We start from the raw sequence: 20,205 nt of genomic DNA, 5'->3' as shown, positions 1-20,205 counted from the left end.
AGAAAGAATAGGAGACTTGTGGTTGTATTGCTTTAAACAATACAGGAGGCATCAAACCTCAAGGATAAAGTTATCAAAATCTCTCTCTCCAATGAAACAGATCCCCATGCTCTTTCAGAATTTTTTTTATATATATATATATATATATATATACACACACACATACATGTTAATCAATCGCATTTCCATTATATTTAGTCATTGAGCAGACATTTTTGTATCAATTAATCAGTGGAATATATTACATTTAAAATACTGAGCACTACTCAATGTCACGTTTCTCGTGCCGGAAATCTTAGATCTTCAGAAATGTGATTTATTTAATTTAGTACCTCTTTTTTCTTTAGAACATGCTGGAAGCCAGCCTCAGCAGCTATTTTCTTCACAAAGTCTTTGGTTAGCCCAGCTAGGGGAAATATTGTGTGTCACAGAGCATCCTGGGAAATCTGACTGAGGAAGAATGTCTGGTCCTTCAAGCGATCAGTGCCCTGATAGAGCCGCACAGCTAATAAGATTCAGAAGAAGAGTAAAGGTCAATTTAGAAACAAATCACAGATACAACGGACATTAAAGGAACATCATTTTAAATCTCTTAAATCTCACAGAAACTGTCAAGAAAGGTCCATGTCCATAGTACAACCCAAAAATCAAAAGAAAAGAATAAGACATGTTTTGCATAAAGAAATAAAAAGCCTCTTTTTTTTAAGTATAACATTTTAAGTCAAGTCAAGTCACCTTTATTTATATAGCGCTTTTAACAATACAGATTGTGTCAAAGCAACTTTACAGCATTAACTAGGAAAATAGTGTGTCATTAATGCATAATTATAATAGTAAACAGTCAATTTTCAGTTAAAGGCAGTTCATCATTGAATTCTGTGATGTCATCATCCAGCTCTGTTCAGTTTAAATAGTGTCTGTGCAATCAAGTCGACGATATCGCTGGAAATTAAGTGTCCCCGACTAAGCAAGCCAGCGGCAAGGAACCAAAACTCCATCGGTGACAGAATTGAGAAAAAACCTTGGGAGAAACCAGGCTCAGTCGGGGGCCCAGTTCTCCTCTGGCCAGACGAAACCAGCAGTTCAATTCCAGGCTGCAGCAAAGTCACATTGTGCAGAGGACTCAACTAAGTGTACATCATGGTGGTATTTGTTTGTAAATTAAAATATTTGTAAAATCAATTTGAAATAGAAATTAAGAATAAAATAAAGTAAAATAAAAATACTACTTGATTTTCATTGAATTGATACTGAAAAAAAAAATACATAATGCTCCTGTAAACACAATTTATTTCCCTGTCCTCTACATCGCATGGACACTTACGCTTTCTTATTTCAAACCGATCTCTGAAGAGGGTTCTGGAAGGTGGAATGTGCTTCTGTTGAAAAACCTCCTTGTCCTCCTGGGATGTCCGAGCATAGTGTCCTGTTGCCATGGCATCAGCACCTGTTTTCAAATAAGACTGTGATGATGCTAAATGTGACCCTGGAGCACAAAACCAGTCTTAAGTCGCTGGGGTATATTTGTAGCAATAGCCAAAAATACATTGTATGGGTCAAAATTATTGATTTTTCTTTTATGCCAAAAATCATTAGGATATTAAGTAAAGATCATGTTCCATGAAGATATTTTGTAAATTTCCTACTGTAAATATATTAAAACGTAATTTCTGATTAGTAATATGCATTGCTAAGAACTTCATTTGGAGAACTTTGAAGGCGATTTTCTCAATATTTTCTCTTTTTTTGCACCCTCAGATTACAGATTTTCAAATAGTTGTATCTCGGCCAAATATTGTCCTATCCTAACAAACCATACATCAATGGTAAGCTTATTTATTCAGCTTCAGGGTCACAAATATGCAAGACACCACATATATAAAACTTCTATAAATTCTATGCACCTCCTTTCATTTATTCTTTGCTGAAAAACTAAGTATTAGTCAAGTCCTATTTTGTATCTCTTTTCCTGGAAAATGCTAAAAGTTCATTAAACCACACTGCCACTCAACACCTCCTGCAATATTCACATCAAACTGGAGGACATGCAGAGGACCGGTCAGTTTGTGATGTTTTACTTCTGTTTGCTTTGGTTGTGATAGCAATGTGCAAGCATATCATGATTTGTTTTCTTTCCTCTTCCACCAAGTTAATGTAAGATAAGAGGTGTTGCAAACCAGTTTGCCCGGATACTCAAAGGGGGTCATTTTGTGACCATGTCTTCTGGGAGTTATGGGAAGTCATTTGCATATGCATTTAAGCATGAATGTAAAGGCAAAGTGGTGATGCTAGAAACGGCCCCTATCTCCAGATCTGTTCTGATACAAGTATGAAACGCTCATTTATACACTTTGCTGATACGGTTACACTTTTCTCGTTATTTAATCTTTAACAAAATGTGTCAAACATTTGTAGAGTTTGGGAGTTGAGGTTGAAAGAGCACCAACTCCTCGTTTTATGGACTGTGGTGTACAAAAGACCAGGAAACAGGTAGTTCTTTTGGACGTTGTTACTCGAAGTGTTCAAGAGGACAGTATGACTTTCCTACATTCCTATGATGATCCAGATCTTACCGCTGGACATGCCAGGTTAAATACACGTCTGGGACAGTTCACCCAAAGCATGAAAAGCCTGTCATTATTTACTCACCCTTATGTCGTTCCAATCCTGCATGACTTTTTTACTTTAGTTGAACACAACAGGAGATATTTTGAAGAATGTGATTTTACATGATTTTGCTCATATAATGAAAGTGAATGACTGTGACTGTCAAGCTCCAAAAAAGCACTTCAAAGGTTCAAAAATATCCAAGTTATGTCAGTGTGAATGAAACACAAATTGTATGAAAGAGCTGTGTGAACCTGCCTAAAACATACAGCTTTTAATATCATGAAGGTTGGTAAATGATGATAGAATTTTCATGTTGGGTGAAATATTCCTTTGAAATGGACTTTTGTACCTTATTTACCGCTAAAGGATGCATATTAGTACCTTAAAGGTACACATTGCCTTTTGAAAGGGTACTACTGCCCCAGTGGCAATGCATGATGAACATATGCACCAAAGATGGAATGTATTATAATTGGTTCACTCGTACACTGTCTTTTGAAATGGTAGCTTAGGTTTTGAGATCCTGGAGGTTGTACCCTATCCAGATGTTGTGGTTGTTTGCTGTGGTGGAGGGGGGTTACTTGCTGGTGTGGCAGCAGCCATCAAACTGTCTGGTTGTGAGAACACAAAGATCTATGGAGTGGAACCAGAAGGAGGGGATAATTAAAATGCTCTTTTACAATGATGTTTGATAGTGTTGAGTAATGCTTAAGAAATTGTCATTTTTGCATGAAAACTTATTTAAAAAAGTAATCACACTTTACAGTAAGGTCTCATTTGTTAACAGTTGTCAACAATGAGTAATATATTTCTTACAACATTCATTAATCTTTTTCGATGTTCGTTATTAAAAGCAATAGTTCATTGTTTATTCATGTTATTTGAAAAATACAAATTTGATTTTAAAAATGTATAACAAAATGCTGAAATTACTAACAACTAACAATGAGCAATACTTTAACGGCATTTAGTATAATCTTAGTTAACGTAAACTAATGTAGTTAACTAATAAATGGATCTCTCTTGTAAGGTGCTACCGAAATGGTTAACACTGAACCTTCAAGCTATCAACTTAAGGGATTTAAGAAAAGCATAATTAAACTTTCACCACACTTCACTGTCTTGCGATTTGTGCCAGGAACAAAATACGTAATGGAAGATAATGATTTTGACAAAGCTGATATAATTGCACCATAAAAGATGGTAGCTAAACTGTACTTGTTTGAACCATGCAGTTATTTTGTGTAAAGTGTCACTCCCTTAATTATGATGTCAGATCAAATCATAATTTTTAAGATGTAATTTCACTGCATGTGAATGTTAAACAGAAAGTGCAGACAAATCATTTTAGATAAAATTAGATAGATTGTGAAAACATATTTTACCTCATGTTGTTCAAAACCCATCAGACTTTAATTAATCTTAAAAACACAAATGAAGATATTTTTTATATTTTCTCCTCATTTTTTGTCCATCCATCAAAAGTCTAGGTAATTAACGTGAACTAACTCATTGATGAAGAATTATTTTCTGACAGAAAAAAAAACATTTAAAAATTGAATTAAAATTAAGGTTAAGTTCAGTATCCTATTAATTAAATGACTAGTAAGTGAATGACACTTTTGTTTTTCTGACATGCACATTAAGTTAAATAATCCCTCTTGATTTTCAACAGCATGTACAATGTACAAGAGCTTCATTGAGAAGAAGCCTGTTGGTATGGATGCTAAAAGCATTGCTTCAGGGCTAGCACCACCATTTGCAGGTATGAATTCTATTTTGAATAAAACTTTTCTGTTTTCTATAAAACTTTATGGAAGTGTTCATTATAGCTTTGTTATTTAAGAGTCAGGATTTTAATTTGTGCTATTTGAAACGCGTTTCTTGGGCTTTACCCTCAGATACTTTGCATATGAGCTGTGTCAGAAGTATGTTGAGAACATTGTGCTGGTGACCGACGAGGAGATCAAATCTGCAGTTTCCACACTTTATAGAGCTGGTCTATGGTGGCGAGAAGTGCAAAACAAATCACAATTCTGAAAACAAAATAACAAATTACAAACGCAAATGCAAGTCTAAAAAACAAAATAACAATTCAGAAAGCACAACAACAATTCAGAAAACATTATAACAAGTCAGAAAACACAATGACAAATTCGAAAACAAATTAACAAGTCAGAAAACACAATGACAAATCAGACAAACCGTAAGAGGTAGGTATAGTTTGAGACAGCACCATTGGTTTGGGATTACTCACCGCTGACTGGACGAGACATCTGTCAATCAACGTATACAGGAAGAACCAGCCGAAGAACAGCAGAGTCGTGGTAGAAAGTTCGGAGATGGTATTAAAGTAGCTCAGTTTAAATGTATTGTATGAATTGCCCTTACTAGGGAATAAAAAATACGGGGTGTCTATTTACATTTAGTTAAAAGTGGCTGTAAAACATCAGCTCCAGTGGTGCAGATGGATAAGCGTGTGTCCTTGGCTTTTTGACGCGATCGACCCGGATTTGATCCCACCTTTTGCCGAACTTTTTTTTTTCTACCTTTTCAAATCTCGTATCACATCGTAAAGGCATTTATTTTCAATAAAAATTAAGAAAAATACTGCTATTTTCACTTAGTGTAAATAGAATCCATTGCTAATACGAGATTTGAAAAGGGAGGAAAAAAAAGTTAGTCAAAAGGCGGGATCGAACCCGGGTCGATCGCGTCAAAATGCCAAGGACACGAGCTTATCCATCTGCGCCACTGGATCTGATGTTTTACAGCCACTTTTAACTAAATGTAAATAGACACTCCGTATTTTTTATTCCATAGTAAGGGCAATTCATACAATACATTTAAACTGAGCTACTTTAATACCATCTCCGAACTTTCTACCACGACTCTGCTGTTCTTCGGCTGGTTCTTCCTGTATACGTTGATTGACAGATGTCTGGTCCAGTCAGCGGTGAGTAATCCCAAACCAATGGCGCGGTCTCAAACTATACCTACCTCTTCCGGTTTGTCTGATTTGTCATTGTGTTTTCTGACTTGTTAATTTGTTTTCGGATTTGTCGTTGTGTTTTCTGATTTGTTATTTTGTTTTCGAATTTGTCATTGTGTTTTCTGACTTGTTAATTTGTTTTCGGATTTGTCGTTGTGTTTTCTGATTTGTTATTTTGTTTTCGAATTTGTCATTGTGTTTTCTGACTTGTTATAATGTTTTCTGAATTGTTATTTTGTTTTTTAGACTTGCATTTGCGTTTGTAATTTGTTATTTTGTTTTCAGAATTGTGATTTGTTTTGCACTTCTCGGTCACCGTACTGGTCTCATTGTTTGAACCTTCAGGCACTGCGGCGTTCACTGCTGTCACGAATGACAAAATACCAGATATCAATGGCAAGAATGTGGTGGTCATCCTCAGTGGAGGAAACATTGGCAGATGAGCTTAGCAACTTTCCTGACTAAGTTAAAGGGTTAGTTTATTTAAATAATATCTTTTAGATATGAAAATACTCTGAATAAAGTTATGAAATACCTCCACATTTGGAAAGCCATTTTAGCTTAAAATATTCCCAGCGTTACTCTACGTAATTGCATTTTAACTAGTACAAATTGAATTAGAGAGCTCTACAATTAAATTAATACTAGTAACAATGCCAATTAGAGAGTCTAATTCAGTTACTACTAACAAGAATTCCAATTACAGAGCTCGCTAATTCAATTCTTATTAGTAACAATTCCAATTAGAGAGCTCTACAAATGAATTTTTACTAGTCATGTCTCCATTGACTTCCATTCATTTTTAATTGCATTTTAATTGAATTTTTACTAGTAAGAATTACAATTAGAGAGCTCTACAATTGAATTCTTACTAGTAACCATTCCAATTAGAGAGCTCTTTAATTGAATTCTTACTAGTAAAAATGCAATTACAGAGCTGTATAATAAAATTTGTATTACTAAAAAAACACATTAAAGATGTTTAATTGCAGATTTCACTCGAATTTAGACTTAACTTCAGATATGAATATTTCTTACTGCATGCTGCTATGTCATCTATCTCCATCTAATCATTCTTTTTATTTTCGCTCTTCTGATGGTTTTCAAATTTCTCTTTCTGCAAATTGTATAGTTGTATGCTGTATAGCCAGAGGAGAATTGGCCCCCCGACTGAGCCTGGTTTCTCCCAAGGTTTTTTTCTCCATTCTGTCACCGATGGAGTTTTGGTTCCTTGCCGCTGTCGCCTCTGGCTTGTTTAGTTGGGGACACTTAATTTCCAGCGATATCGTAGACTTGATTGCACAGAGACTATTTCAACTGAACTGAGCTGGATGATGACATCACTGAATTCAATGATGAACTGCCTTTAACTGAAAACAATAGAGTGTTTACTATTATCATTTTGCATTATTGACACTATTTTCCTAATTAATGCTGTTCAGTTGCTTTGACACAATCTGTATTGTTAAAAGTGCTATATAAATAATGGTGACTTGACTTATAGCGACAGGGGCGGTTCTAGACTCTTTTTAGGTGGGCTTCAGCAGCCCTATCTGTTGTCTCAGCCCCCCTAAAACTATCTGAACGATCAGGCCTGCTGCTTTCTCAAGAAAGTTTATCATTCTCATGTGTTTTAAGGCTTGTCAGTTTAAACATTTAAGTGATTTTAAGCTATTCAAGCACAAGACGGCATGAAAGAGATCTCAATGCGGTACTCGCGCACTGTCATAGATCGTCTCTGTGCACACACACACCTGAAGTGTGCACACACAGAAAGCCTTCTCTCAGACATCAAGCAAATACCAAACGGAGTTCTTTTTCACGTCTTGAGCAAATTCGTACAAAATTATGTCTGAATGGCTGTCAATTGACGAGTATCGACGTAAAAACAGTTGGTTACGTCTTAAGTGAGCGTAAATAGTTACGAAAATATCGGCTGTGCATTAATATAACGGACCCGTGCATGTTAATAATGTTAATCAAACAATAAAAGAAAAAGAGAGAATCACTCGCTGCTCTTAATTAAGTAACTTCTGTAGCTTTAATGGATATTTGTGTACATTTACTTCAATTAATTTAGGTAATTTGTATATTTGTATCTAGTGGTCTGTCTGAGGGCTCAGCCCCCCTGTGGATGAAGTCCTAGATCCGCCTGTGTATAGCAATATGACCCAGCACCCAAAATAATATCAAAACACTCCAATGCAGCCTCCATTCGCCTCAGAACCCAATTCGCACAGGACTAATATTATCACAGAACCTCGGTGTTCGGCGAAATATGGTAGATAATTTGCAGGGGAATTTTTACTTTACAAATTACAGACATGGCCGATTTGCACGGGATTAAGATCACAGACAACCTCCGCAATTATTACAAATGACTAGAGGTCACCAGGTAATACTAATCCTGTGCGAATAGAGCTTTAGAGAGCTCTCTAATTGAATTAAAGAGCTTTCTAATTCAATTGTTACTAATAAGAATTGCATTAAAGAGCTCTCTAATTGGAACTCTTACTAGTAAGAATTGAATTGTAGGGCTCTCTAATTCAATTGTTATTAGTAAGAATTGAATTAGAGAGCTCTATAATCATAATTGTTACTAGTAAGAACTGAATTAGAGAGCTCTCTAATTCAGTTCTTAATAGTAAGAATACAATTGCAGAGCTCTCTAATTAAATTAGAATTCAAGCTCTCTTATTGTAATTATAACTAGTAAAAATAGATTTAGAGAGCTCTCTAATTGGCATTGTTACTAGTAAGAATTTAATTGTAGAGATCTCTAATTGAATTGTTACTAGTAAAAATGCAATTACGACGAGTAACGCCTGGAATATTTTAAGCTAAAACGGCTTGCCATATCCACATCCCTACTGCTTTATCTGCGCCAAACAACAGAAAACTCTAATATGCAGATTGTGTTGTTTGTTCTCTAAACTCATAGGTGACTAACATATTATTAATATAAATAATTATAGATTATAGATGTTCTAAATTGTGCTGTACAGAAACTTGTTTCAATTATACAAATTTTGAGCATACTTAAGAGCATACTTCAACATTCATAACATTAATATTGACTACAGTTTTTTGTTGCATATTTTTCATACTAGAGGTATGATCTGGATGATTTTGCAACAAATTTTTTCATGTCTCATTCACTTATTCATGTCTTCCTGGTATACTTTTTGGTATGAATTAACTACGACATGTTAGCGTAAGTCATTAAGCCATTTTAAGCTTTATTTATAAGAAAACTATCCAGTCTCTAGAAATGTTTTTTTTTTTTTTTTCTCAGACAACTTTTAGATATATCTTACGATCTCCGTCTTGGAAATTTGGCCCTAGTTGGAAACTGTATATATGAAAACACTGTATATTTTGAAATGGCTCACTCACATCTTCATTAAAGAATGTTAACAATGTGTCACAAGATGCCATTTTTTTCATAAAAAAATGGGATATCTATACAATTTTTTTTTTCACATTTTCCACTATAGGAGATCTGAAAAGTAGATATACAGTGTGGGTTTATTTCAAATATAAATATATCAACGACTAGATTAGTTATGCAACATCTTTAGTGGCCATCCTGCAAACAACAGCGTCCAAAAGACTGCCACACTTTTCCTCCTGTGGTGCGACTTTGTAGAGCTGCAATGAGAGACACAGATGTACTTTAAACAAGTGCAAAAAAAACTAAAAAACAAAAATTCCACCCGAGGAGACATACCTTTTTAATCTTGGCGACATCATTCAAATCAGACACTCGATCAACGGTAATCTGTTGCCCATCCACCTTTGAGATGATGTTATCGATGTTGAGGGTCTCGTCTTTATTGTGTACCAACACAATAAGAACTGCACTGTCACTGTCTGAGATCCCAAACCTTTTGAATGCTTCCGATATCTGCCAAACATTAAACTCTGTTAAAACTGCACACTGTAAACAAATAAAGTTAGTGTCAGCTGTGTACATGTACTGAAATATCACTCACGTTGCTTGTGGGTGAAAGACTAAAAATGATTTCCGAGTAAAGGCTCCGGGTTTTCATTTTCCCACTTTTATGTAGGTGAATGGCTTTATTTGCTGCCACCAGGATCTGGAATGCATCCACAACCTTTACAGAAAACATGAAAATAGTAAATATATGAAGTGAAGTGAAGTGACATGTGGCCAAGTATGGTGACCCATACTCAGAATTAGTGCTCTGCATTTAACCCATCCTAAGTGCACACACACAGCAGTGAACACACACACCATAAACAGTGGGCAGCCATTTATGCTGCGGCGCCCGGGGAGCAGTTGGGGGTTCAGCGCCTTGCTCAAGGGCACCTCAGTCGTGGTATTGAAGGTGGGAGAGAGCGCTGTACATTCACTCCCCCCACCGACAATCCCTGCCAGTACGAGACTCGAACCCGCAACCTTTGGGTTACGAGTCCGACTCTCTAACCGTTAGGCCACGCCTTTATATGGCAATATATCACAATTCAGCTTTACCAACACAGGAATAAATTACATGTGAAAATATATTAAAACAGAAACAGGTATTTTAAATTGCAATAATAGTTCACAATATTAATCTTTTGACTGTACATTGTATACTATAAATGCAGCCTTGGTGAGCACAAGAGACTTCTTTAAAAAACATTTAAAAACTTATTCCGAACTTGTGACAGGTAGTGTGTGTGTATGCAAATGCTCAAAAACAGTATTGCACCATCCAAAACAGGGTATTACCATGGTACTTTCTGGAGGGAGTTAAGGATACCATAGTGAATTTCTGTATAGAAGTTATATAATCACTAATGAGATTGTTACGTGCTCTTACCATTGATGGATTGATCAAGGCGCCTTTTATTTCTCCATTCACTGCCATTTTTCTCAACTCCGTCGCATTTTTTACATCTTTGAAGAGCAGTTGGGTCACCGTGTATTCAGGAAACAGTTCTAAGTCTTGCGTAAGATGCATTATTAATATTTGAATGTCTTCAGTACAACATGAACTTTACCTAGACAGCATGCGGTTGCCCAGTGTGGCCACACACGGAACAATAATAATGTGACACCGTCATTGCTGATGGGAATGTTCCGACTTGACAAATTTAATTTCAACTTAATGTAATTGTGTAGGTGATATTAAATTTATTGCAAAGCCCTGCATTAAATAATATACAGTCAAGTTTTATTTTATAAAGTATATGACAACTACAGAAACAAAACACTGGCGCAGTTGTCTGAAATGGGCGGGGCCTAAAGCTCAGAAGTTGTTTCTAATTGGTCGAATAGCTATGATCGACGTATATAACAATACTTGTATTTTAACTCTTTATTGTGTATTTTTAATTCAGTGTTATGTTTTTCGATGTCACTACGCAGATGATAAATTTAGTAGCTTAATTCATATACTTCTAAAGTAGAACGTAGATTACATGTACAAATCGCTTCAGTTTTTTTTTTTAATTCCATTATACTTAGATTGCAGAGGCGGATTTGTGTGCCAGGCACTAATCTTTATACATGATGTATTTAAACAATTATTCTTACGCGAGAAGAAGTCATTATGATTTTTTTTTTTTAAATAAAGAATTGAATAAGGAACATATCATAGTATAGGTTATGTACATATTTAAATATGACTACATTATTACTTACAACCGATTTATTGTTATTTTCATAATCCGTGGCAACGTCGGGATGGAACTGATTGTTCACGCTTCCGGTTTCGACACGGACTTTAGTATGTGATGTACCAGTAAGCTGTCAAAAATCTAAACTTAAAAATGCGATTTTTGCATGCATTTGCACATTTTTGACACTCTGGAGGAAGATCGATTACAAGGAATGAATGCTTCGCATACTCCCTTAATCATCCTCGTATATCATTCGTTTCCATAAGTGTATTATCAAAGATCGCGTGTTTTTGTTTGTGTTCTATTGAGTAAGGATGGAGAAATTTGAGGTTTATGTCTTCACAGCTCTGTGCAGCATTAACTTTCTCATATCCTGCCTTATTTTCTCCAAAATCACACGGGAACAGAGAGATCCGTATATGGATGAGATATTTCATGTCCCTCAAGCCCAGAAGTACTGTGAGGGGAAGTTTAATGAGGTATGATTGTTAATAATGGTTGAATTTCTCAGTGTGTGTATGTGTTTGGTCATTAATGCCCATGTGTCGATTTCCACAGTGGGATCCAATGATCACCACTCTTCCTGGGTTGTATCTGGCATCAGTGGGTCTGATCAGGCCGCTGGTGTGGCTGGCGGATCTGAAGGGCAGTGTGGTCTGCTCTACTGCCATGCTGAGATTCATCAATCTGCTCTTTAACAGTGGGAATCTCTACATAATCTATCTGATCATCTGCAGACTGCACATGAAAGATAAGGTGTCTTATTTTATTTCCTTTATTTTTAATGGTGATTCTTCTATTAGGGGTGCGTAACTTAACTGGCTTTTTAAAATATTGAAAAATATCTTCAATAATCTAATTATGGCCCTGATCAACCTTAAAGTGTATAGTGTGTAATGGTGTGTTTTTTTCATATTGTTTGTAATGTTAATGACTTTTTTTTTTTTTATATATATATGTTTATAAAAATGAATACAAAAAATTAATTAAACTCTCCTGTATAACCAACATAATAATGGTAACTAAATAGAAACATTACTGGGAAGCAGATTTTATACAATTTCTAATAAAAAAAATTTTTTGTAATTCCTTGATTTTAAACCTCTTCATAATAAATTATTATTGAGGGACGCAAAAAACACATTTATAATTATTTTATCTTTTTATCACACTAGTGGGCATGGGACAAAATTTCTATAAATATAATAATTTAATATTTATTTAATATTAAAAATGTATTATTAGAGTTATTTTATTTATTTATATTTCCATTATGTGAAGAAACTGTAACTGGTATTTGAACATTGAAAACTCACAATCGTTGCTGGTTGCTAAGGTGTGATGTTATGTAAAAAATTATAAACTATAACCAAATCAGTTGTTACAATTGGTTATAAACATATATATATATAAACATTATAGTTTATTATATATTAATTATCGTGGGGGATGCATGGTTAGGAAGCAAGCAAAAAATAAATAAATACCCTTTGATACTCTTAAAGATATTACATTTGGTACCTAAAACTAATTAAATAATTTGCTATTCTTTTCTTTAAAATTACCCTACAGGACAGAATTTTCAATAAATATAATAGTATTTTCATTAATAGTAAAAATGCACAGCAACTAGATTTTGTCCTTATTCAAAGAAACTGACTGGTACTTGCACATTCAAAAGAAGTGTTGCTAAGATGTGATGTGCTTTTCATTAGTCTGTTGGGTTGCAGTCTATTTTTAGCCTGTTTTATGGTCTACCAGGTGAAAACTGTAAATTGTACAGTAAAAAAGTATAGTAAAAAACTGTGAAAAGCCTACAGTCACATAGCCTTGAAATTAAGACCAAAATCAACTGTAAAGTGTAATACTATGGTGTTATATTTCTATCTCTCTAGTCCCGTTCTGCCACTCGTAGAATGTTCTCTGCCCTGGCTCTGTCCACGTTCCCAGTGCTGTACTTCTTCACCTTCCTGTATTACACTGATGCTGGCTCCACTTTCTTCACCCTCTTCATGTACCTCATGGCGCTGTATGGAAGCCACAAAGCGGCGGCGCTTCTCGGCATCTGTGCCGTCCTCTTCCGCCAGACCAACATCATCTGGGTGGCGTTCTGTGCTGGCACTGTGGTGGCTCAAAAAATGGACGAGAGCTGGCGGACTGAATCGAAGAAGCGAGACGAAAAATCGCCTTCTCAGGTTCCTCTAACCATCAATGGGGCAATGAGAGTGATGCGTTTCCTGTTGGAATTCCTCAGAACGCCCAACAATATAAAAGCTGTAGTCTTGTCAACATGGCCATATATTGCTGCAGCTGTTCTTTTTGTGTTTTTTGTTGTGTTGAACGATGGAATTGTGGTTGGAGATCGTAGTAGTCACGAAGCATGTCTGAACTTTCCTCAGATTTTCTACTTCCTGTCATTTACTCTTATATTTTCCCTTCCTACCTCACTGAGTTACCAAAGGGTAGTCAGGTTTCAACAGTCTTTAAGAAAGCAGCCCTTAGTTTATGCCGTACTGATGACGTTCTTCCTGTTTTTGGTCTGGAAATTCACATTTGTTCACAAATACCTGCTTGCGGACAACAGACACTTTCCATTTTACGTATGGAAGAGGATTTTCCAGAGACATGAGCTTGTCTGTTTCCTTTTAGTTCCTGGATATGTGTTTGCAGCATGGAACTTCCTAGATACTTTGAGGTCCAAGTCGTTGTTCTGGTTTCTGGTTTTCTCCGCGTGTTTGGTGGCGGCCACTGTTCCGCAGAAACTCCTGGAGTTCCGATATTTTATCCTTCCATATCTGTTATATCGTGTCCACATCCCTGTACCGTCTTTACCCAGACTGCTGCTTGAGTTTGGCCTCTACACCGTAGTTAATGCAGCCACAGTTTACATATTCATCAATAAAACATTTCAGTGGCCTGACAGTATGGCTGCGCAGAGATTCATGTGGTGACTTGACATAAATAATAAATTAAATTACTGAATGAGTTATGTTATTTTCACATTTCCTACACATAAAGGAAATGTAATTTATTTGCCATTATTTTCATGTGAGTTGAGTATTGATTCAGGCTAATTATAATAGTGAATGTTGTTCATTGTGTCATTTTGTACTTTCCCTTTTTCCCTTGCTTATTAGTAAACATTTGGATTCTCATGTAATTTTGAATGTAAGTTTCTCATTGTAATTGGTTTCTATCAGTGTTTTTTTTCTTTCAGATTCTTATTGATCTTTTACATTTTTATTGATCTTTCCTCATTATTTCTTTGTGATAGTAAATTTGTTTTGATACACGAACGTGACTGAATACATTCATTATCTCCATAATGTCAAGTGTTTAATAAGAATTTCTGGTTTCCCAGAACGGTGTAGTTCAGTAAAGCCTGCAGTTGACTTACATATTCTACATTTCAAGCCTTTTTTTTTTTTCCTGGAAATGAGGGCTAGAGAGTATTTATGCATATTCTCAGCCTCAGATCATGTTGAGAAACGGCTCCTGAGCCAGCAAATCATGGTCATTGTCTTAATGTACACCTGAAAACTACAGGAGTGGTAAAGCTGGATTGAAAGACAAAAAGAATGACAAAATTAATATACAAACCAGAAGAGTTTCATACTTTGACTGCATTTCAAGAACTTCTGACATGTAAAGAAATCAAAACTCTTTGTTTCCTTCTCTTTGAAATGAAAACTGGACATGCAGGCCTAGTTCAAATATTTGTGATGGGAGGCAAACAAGTTAGAGCTTAAGTTCCTTATAAGGTTGTCACTATAACCTATCAGTTGAACACAAATACAGAATTCTGGCATGAAACTCTAGATGGCGCAGTCCGATAGGTCTAGCTCAATCTGACCTTGTGACATCATTGTCACATGGCAGCTGATTGGTTTTCTCCTGTATTGGTAGCCAATGAGCTTACTGTTCAATATTCAAATTCCTGGCTTTTTTTTGCTGTAGCAGTTTGCAGCGCACTTCAGAAACCCTCCACCTTCCCCAGCTCCACCTGTATAGATCTGCTACGAGGTGATTCATGTATGCTATATGGTGGTTATTCATATGTGTTATATGTGCAGCAGCAGTATTTCTTACATGCTTACAGCAGCATGTTGTGGATGTATTGGCAGTAGCAAGTCTCGGTACTTGCTCTGCCGCGGTAGCGTAGCAGATCTATTCCATCAAGACCAAATACATTAACATTGTCATGTACATTACTATGCCAATCCCTTCGAGAGTTGTCAAGACAGAACTGTAACTTTAACTTGTAAATTTCCTATCGATGCCCCTCATCCAGATTTGCCACACGTCCAGTCTCATACTCACGAAAACATGGAGAGATGTTTTACTTCCATAAAACCAGATGGTAGTTTAGTGCTAGTTCAGAAGACCCAGCAATGAAACAGTTTCTGCTGTTTGATTTATGACAATTAACCATCATCAAAGATTTATAGGTGTAAAAAATTTTAATTTCTTCAATTATGGATCACTAGTTTCTACAGTTCGCTTCTGTATTTGAAGGCCAAGCTGAGCACTGGTTCATCAATTCATGTTTGTCTTAAATTAGCATTCGGCATTTGAGGTCTTTGTTGAATAAACCAACAAATGGGACTGAAACATAGATACACAATGTAGATTGTTTTTACTAAAAAGTTGCCACATTTGAAATACACCGTGATCCTTGCAGAATAAACAAAAACTATTTTAAATTTTAAGTGTTTGTTTTAGTGTAATGAATGGAGGACACTGGAAAACCTAAAAAAAAAGAGTGAACAATATTATCTGTGGTTGAAGGACTCTGAATGAAATTTCCAGCATTTTAGTCACATGTTAGAGGAGGAGCACCTCTGTTCTATAAAAAGTCTACCTGCTTCATTTGTATCCTGAGAACACGTAAACAAGTATAAAGTAAAGTATTACCTTTTTTCTTCCTGATATGAAATTAATGAAATTATATTTTTTCTATAATTCATATACTATTTGATACTGAAGGTGTTTAATCATTAATGCATATCTGAAAAAGAAATACTTTTTAATACCTAATATGTACTTCTACATTTTTCCTGTAAACGTGTCATTTGGAAAAACAAGATCTCATTTTACACTATGCATTTCCAGTTATTTTAGTGTTTTCTCAGAACTAAATGTCAAAGTCTGTCAACCATTCACACCAAGAGGAGAAAACAGATCCCTCTGCTATCAAGAAACAATCTGTGATGGAGGAGCTTCAAACTGGGATCAGTCAACTCAGTGTTGAGGTAATGATGGAATGGTGGCATTTATCAATCTAATGTTAAACATCTCAAAATTTACTAATACATTATTAAAATCAAAAGTTGTATCTTAATATTAATGGATCTGAGCTGACACAAGTTAACAATGAACAGTTTTTTTTTAATTAACTACTGTTAGCAAAGATGAATAAGTACTGTAACAAAATGTATTGCTCATTGTTAGTTAATGTTAGTTAGTGCATTAACTAATAATGGAACGTTACTGAAAAGTGTTACGCATAAAGCTCCGTGTCAATATCATTTGGCTCACCACATGTAATTTGGTATAACAAACCTTCCTTTTATACCATGTACTGTTGTTTCTTTTTTGTTTGTTTTATTGTCTTTTCTCCGACCAACATCTGACAAATCTGACAACCAATTACTCGAAGAGGCGAAGACCTATTACTCTGCTATGAAGAAACAATCTGAAATGGAAAATGAGGAAGAAAAGAGGGAGACAAAAAATGACCCACTAGACCAAATATGCTCTATGTTCCAGAAACTTAGTATTAAGGTCATTTGTATTAATTGATTACTTTATTTAATTGACTGACAGATCTCAATGCATATGCAGAATGGTAATGCATACACTTTGCTTTACTTTTTCAAGCCTGCATAAGAAGACAACACAGATTTACTTAAGACACCGGAACTAACAGCCGAAGTGGTATGGTCTATTTCTTTCTAAGGTTGTAAAATGTTGTTCATTGTTAGTTAATTATATCAAATATGTTAGCTAAGGTTAATGAATTGAAACTTATAGTAAATGTATAGTTCCCTACTTTCTTTCCATGGAATGCAAAAGGAAATGGTTCAAGACTCTTCATGCTCTCACATAAATAAACTGCATATCACTGAGAAAAAAAAAAAACGCTGAAAAAACTTTTTATTCCTCTATAGGACTCCTTGAGATGAGCAGCATCATCTGATGAGAGTCCACAAAATGACAGAAATAACGCCAGGGTCAGATTTGTTATCAATGTCCCAGTGCGGGTTACACTTGAAATGAGTAAAAATCCTGAATCATATTGTCAGAAGTTTCTTGATCTTCTGAAGAGCACCGCTTTCATGAAAGAGCATGAGTTCCGTTATGAGGATATTGCTATAGTTTTTGTCCTTAATGGAAAGGAATCAGATAGGGAAGCCATAAAAGCTGAATTTGAGAAGGAGATTAATAGTGAAATCGCTTTTGAAAAATTCTGGTTTCCCTGGCCAGAAAACAATGGCATCCCATATCGAGAAATAAGAGAAACAATTAAAAACAGTGAACAAACCAAGAAATTAGTAAGACACTTTAGGGACAATGACCCTAATGTTAAAATGTATTTCTGCTTTTTTGATGCAAATTGATTTTAATCATGTGTTGAGCTCTTACATAGATGTAATCATAGAAGACAAGTATCCAACAGTGATGTCAACTGGTCATCTATTCCCTGAAGACAGTAAACTCAGAATAAAGAGCAAACATGACCATCAGGTGCGCATAATAACAGCTAAACATTTTCCTCTGGGCACTTACTACCCAGAGCCCAACTTCTGTGTGCTTCTACCTGATGGATATGATACTCTTCCTGAGCGTTTTACTTATACAAAATCTAAACAAATGAGCATGGAATCTCCTTTTTTGATAAGACAAGTAAAACAACGTAACGGTTTCTTAGCTGTATATGCAGACAAAAACCCAATTATCACTCCCGTTCCAGAAAAAAACAGAACCACACCAACCCAAGGACCTGGGCAATTAGTGCTTATTCACACGGAGAGCTTGAAGTTACTGAGAAATATAAACAGGAACAATTTGGAGAAGAATACCAAAAATACAAGCGTACAGCAAATTGTTCACATATCTCTTTGGTAATGAAAGAAGAGCCAGAAGAGCTAGAAGAACCAGAATAGCCACAAGAGCTATAAGAGCCAGAAGAGCCACAAGAGCCAGAAGAGCTAGAAGAGCCAGAGGAGCCAGAAGAGCTAGAAAAGCCAGGAGAGCCAGAAGAGCTAGAAGAGCCAAACGTGCCAGAAGAGCTAGAAAAGCCAGATGAGCTAGAAAAGCCAGAAGAGCTAGAAAAGCCAGAAGAGCGAGAAGAGCCAGAAGAGCTAGAAAAGCTAGAAAAGCCAGAAGAGCCAGAGGAGCCAGAAGAGCTAGAAAAGCCAGGAGAGCCAGAAGAGCTACAAGAGCTAGAAGAGCCAGAAGAGCCAAACGTGCCAGAAGAGCTAGAAAAGCCAGAAGAGCGATAAGAGCCAGAAGAGCTAGAAGAGCTAGAAAAGCCAGAAGAGATAGAAGAGCCAGAAGAGCTAGAAAAGCTAGAAGAGCCAGAAGCGCTAGAAAAGCCAGAAGAGCTACACAAGCCAGAAGAGCTAGAAGAGCTAGAAAAGCCAGAAGTGCTACAAAAGCCAGAAGAGCTACAAGAGCTAGAAGAGCCAGAATAGCCAAAAGAGTTAGAAGCATTATGCTAGAAGGTTGGGAGCTGATGAAAATTATAAAAAATTATGAGTTCATCATTCATTGTTACTGTAATTTACAAATTATTACTGTTAAATTAGTTTATATGTAGAGAGTTAGATCATGTGTTTTATCATGTTTTTTTTTTACTTATTGTATCCTAACCCGAACTGATGTATAAGAACGGGGTCTCATGAGTATTTGTGTGTATTTTATTTGACCTAATCTAGAGTGAGAACTACTTACTTCTAATAAACCATTGACAACTAATTTACTACTGGTTTAAATACTGTACATCAGTTAGGTTAACAAGTTGTTAACAAAGTATAATAAAACCTATTATTAATACCAGTATTAATAATAGTATATTACCACCTAAGTCTTTACATATAAGCAAATCAAACAATTATAGTTTGTTCATTTCAGTGACAATGAATGCAGAACTCACAGTAACACTTTAGAATAGGGAACAATTATTCACTATTAACTATGACTTTTCCCTCAACAAATTCCTAATTTGCTGCTTATTAATAGTTAGTAAGGTAGTTGTTAGGTTTAGGTATTGGGTAGGATTAAGGATGTAGAATAAGGTAATGTAGAATAAGGCATTAATATGTGCTTAATTAGTACTAATAAATGGCTAATATTCTAGTAATATGCATGCTAATAAGCAACTAATTAAGAGACCCTAAAATAAAGTGTTACCGGGACCATTTCTCAATTTTAACTAGTTGTTTATAAAGCAGATATTCTGCATGACAATATTCTACATCCCTAATCCTAATACCTAAATGTAACAGCTACCTTTCTAAGGAGTAATTAGGAGTTTATTGAGGCAAAATGTATAGTTAATAGTTAACTAATAGCGAGAATTGGACCTTAAAATAAAGTGTGACCGAAATCACTATTTGTACATATTAATGTATTAACAATGTAGAGACAACAGTTTATAAACTATGAATCAATTATAAACTAATAGTTTGAAAATGATTTATAAGTGTTGCTGTATTAATATAAAGTTTTACCAACTGATGTATGAATGAGATGATTTCTGTGCATGTTTTAACATGAGAAAATGGGATAATGAATCACCTTGCATTTAGAAAGAAAACCACCAAATAAGTCTAATTTCCAGACCATCTGAAATCATTTCACTAGCAGTTTCGTTTAGAGCAGTAAGAATATGAAGAATCCTTGCTTCTCTGTCCACTGACTTTTTGAGCACAGTAATTTCAGAACAAGCATACATTTTTTATATTAGT

General features: G+C 35.4%; 3 protein-coding genes and 1 long non-coding RNA gene across 4 annotated transcripts; 3 read left to right on the top strand and 1 right to left on the bottom strand.

Moving 5' to 3' along the window:
* Nucleotides 1–1,997: 1,997 nt before the first annotated feature.
* LOC107689739 (phenylserine dehydratase-like) lies at nt 1,998–6,067 on the top strand (the record flags this gene model as incomplete). Its single annotated transcript, XM_016487871.1, is given in 9 exon segments — nt 1,998–2,071; nt 2,150–2,327; nt 2,416–2,452; nt 2,495–2,588; nt 3,118–3,264; nt 4,284–4,381; nt 4,517–4,613; nt 5,919–6,038; nt 6,040–6,067. Coding segments are annotated over 9 exon segments (873 nt in total), but the record flags the coding sequence as incomplete, so codon positions are not given.
* A 2,758-nt stretch (nt 6,068–8,825) lies between these two features.
* Nucleotides 8,826–10,687, bottom strand: LOC107689748 (EKC/KEOPS complex subunit Tprkb-like). The gene is made up of 4 exons (XM_016487880.1): nt 10,432–10,687; nt 9,598–9,720; nt 9,333–9,509; nt 8,826–9,253 (listed from the first exon to the last, which is right to left on the bottom strand). The coding sequence occupies exons 1-4, from the start codon at nt 10,570–10,572 to the stop codon at nt 9,167–9,169; spliced, it is 528 nt and encodes a 175-aa protein (XP_016343366.1). The 5' UTR covers nt 10,573–10,687; the 3' UTR covers nt 8,826–9,166.
* Nucleotides 10,688–11,337: 650 nt separating this feature from the next.
* LOC107689747 (putative Dol-P-Glc:Glc(2)Man(9)GlcNAc(2)-PP-Dol alpha-1,2-glucosyltransferase) lies at nt 11,338–14,413 on the top strand. The gene is made up of 3 exons (XM_016487879.1): nt 11,338–11,712; nt 11,792–11,989; nt 13,129–14,413. Exons 1-3 carry the CDS (start codon nt 11,548–11,550, stop codon nt 14,182–14,184), a joined length of 1,419 nt encoding a protein of 472 aa, XP_016343365.1. The 5' UTR covers nt 11,338–11,547; the 3' UTR covers nt 14,185–14,413.
* A 2,549-nt stretch (nt 14,414–16,962) lies between these two features.
* On the top strand, nt 16,963–17,467 carry LOC107689746 (uncharacterized). The gene is made up of 3 exons (XR_001634366.1): nt 16,963–17,017; nt 17,114–17,170; nt 17,404–17,467. It is a non-coding gene; the product is annotated as an uncharacterized LOC107689746 (long non-coding RNA).
* Nucleotides 17,468–20,205: the final 2,738 nt, after the last annotated feature.

Source organism: Sinocyclocheilus anshuiensis, unplaced genomic scaffold (genome assembly GCF_001515605.1).
Source record: "Sinocyclocheilus anshuiensis isolate Anshui unplaced genomic scaffold, SAMN03320099.WGS_v1.1 scaffold1014, whole genome shotgun sequence".
Taxonomy (NCBI): domain Eukaryota; kingdom Metazoa; phylum Chordata; class Actinopteri; order Cypriniformes; family Cyprinidae; genus Sinocyclocheilus; species Sinocyclocheilus anshuiensis.
This window is presented reverse-complemented; position numbering and strand designations above follow the sequence as displayed.

What these genes read in the sequence shown, in the direction of transcription:
- LOC107689748 (XM_016487880.1), bottom strand. Translation starts at nt 10,572, where the DNA reads ATGCATCTTACGCAAGACTTAGAACTGTTTCCTGAATACACGGTGACC. An exon ending in CCTTGATCAATCCATCAATG is followed by an intron (nt 9,721 to 10,431) that starts GTAAGAGCACGT and finishes TTTTCTGTAAAG; the next exon opens with GTTGTGGATGCATTCCAGAT. An exon ending in GTCTTTCACCCACAAGCAAC is followed by an intron (nt 9,510 to 9,597) that starts GTGAGTGATATT and finishes AATGTTTGGCAG; the next exon opens with ATATCGGAAGCATTCAAAAG.
- LOC107689747 (XM_016487879.1), top strand. Translation starts at nt 11,548, where the DNA reads ATGGAGAAATTTGAGGTTTATGTCTTCACAGCTCTGTGCAGCATTAAC. An exon ending in GTGAGGGGAAGTTTAATGAG is followed by an intron (nt 11,713 to 11,791) that starts GTATGATTGTTA and finishes CGATTTCCACAG; the next exon opens with TGGGATCCAATGATCACCAC. An exon ending in GACTGCACATGAAAGATAAG is followed by an intron (nt 11,990 to 13,128) that starts GTGTCTTATTTT and finishes CTATCTCTCTAG; the next exon opens with TCCCGTTCTGCCACTCGTAG.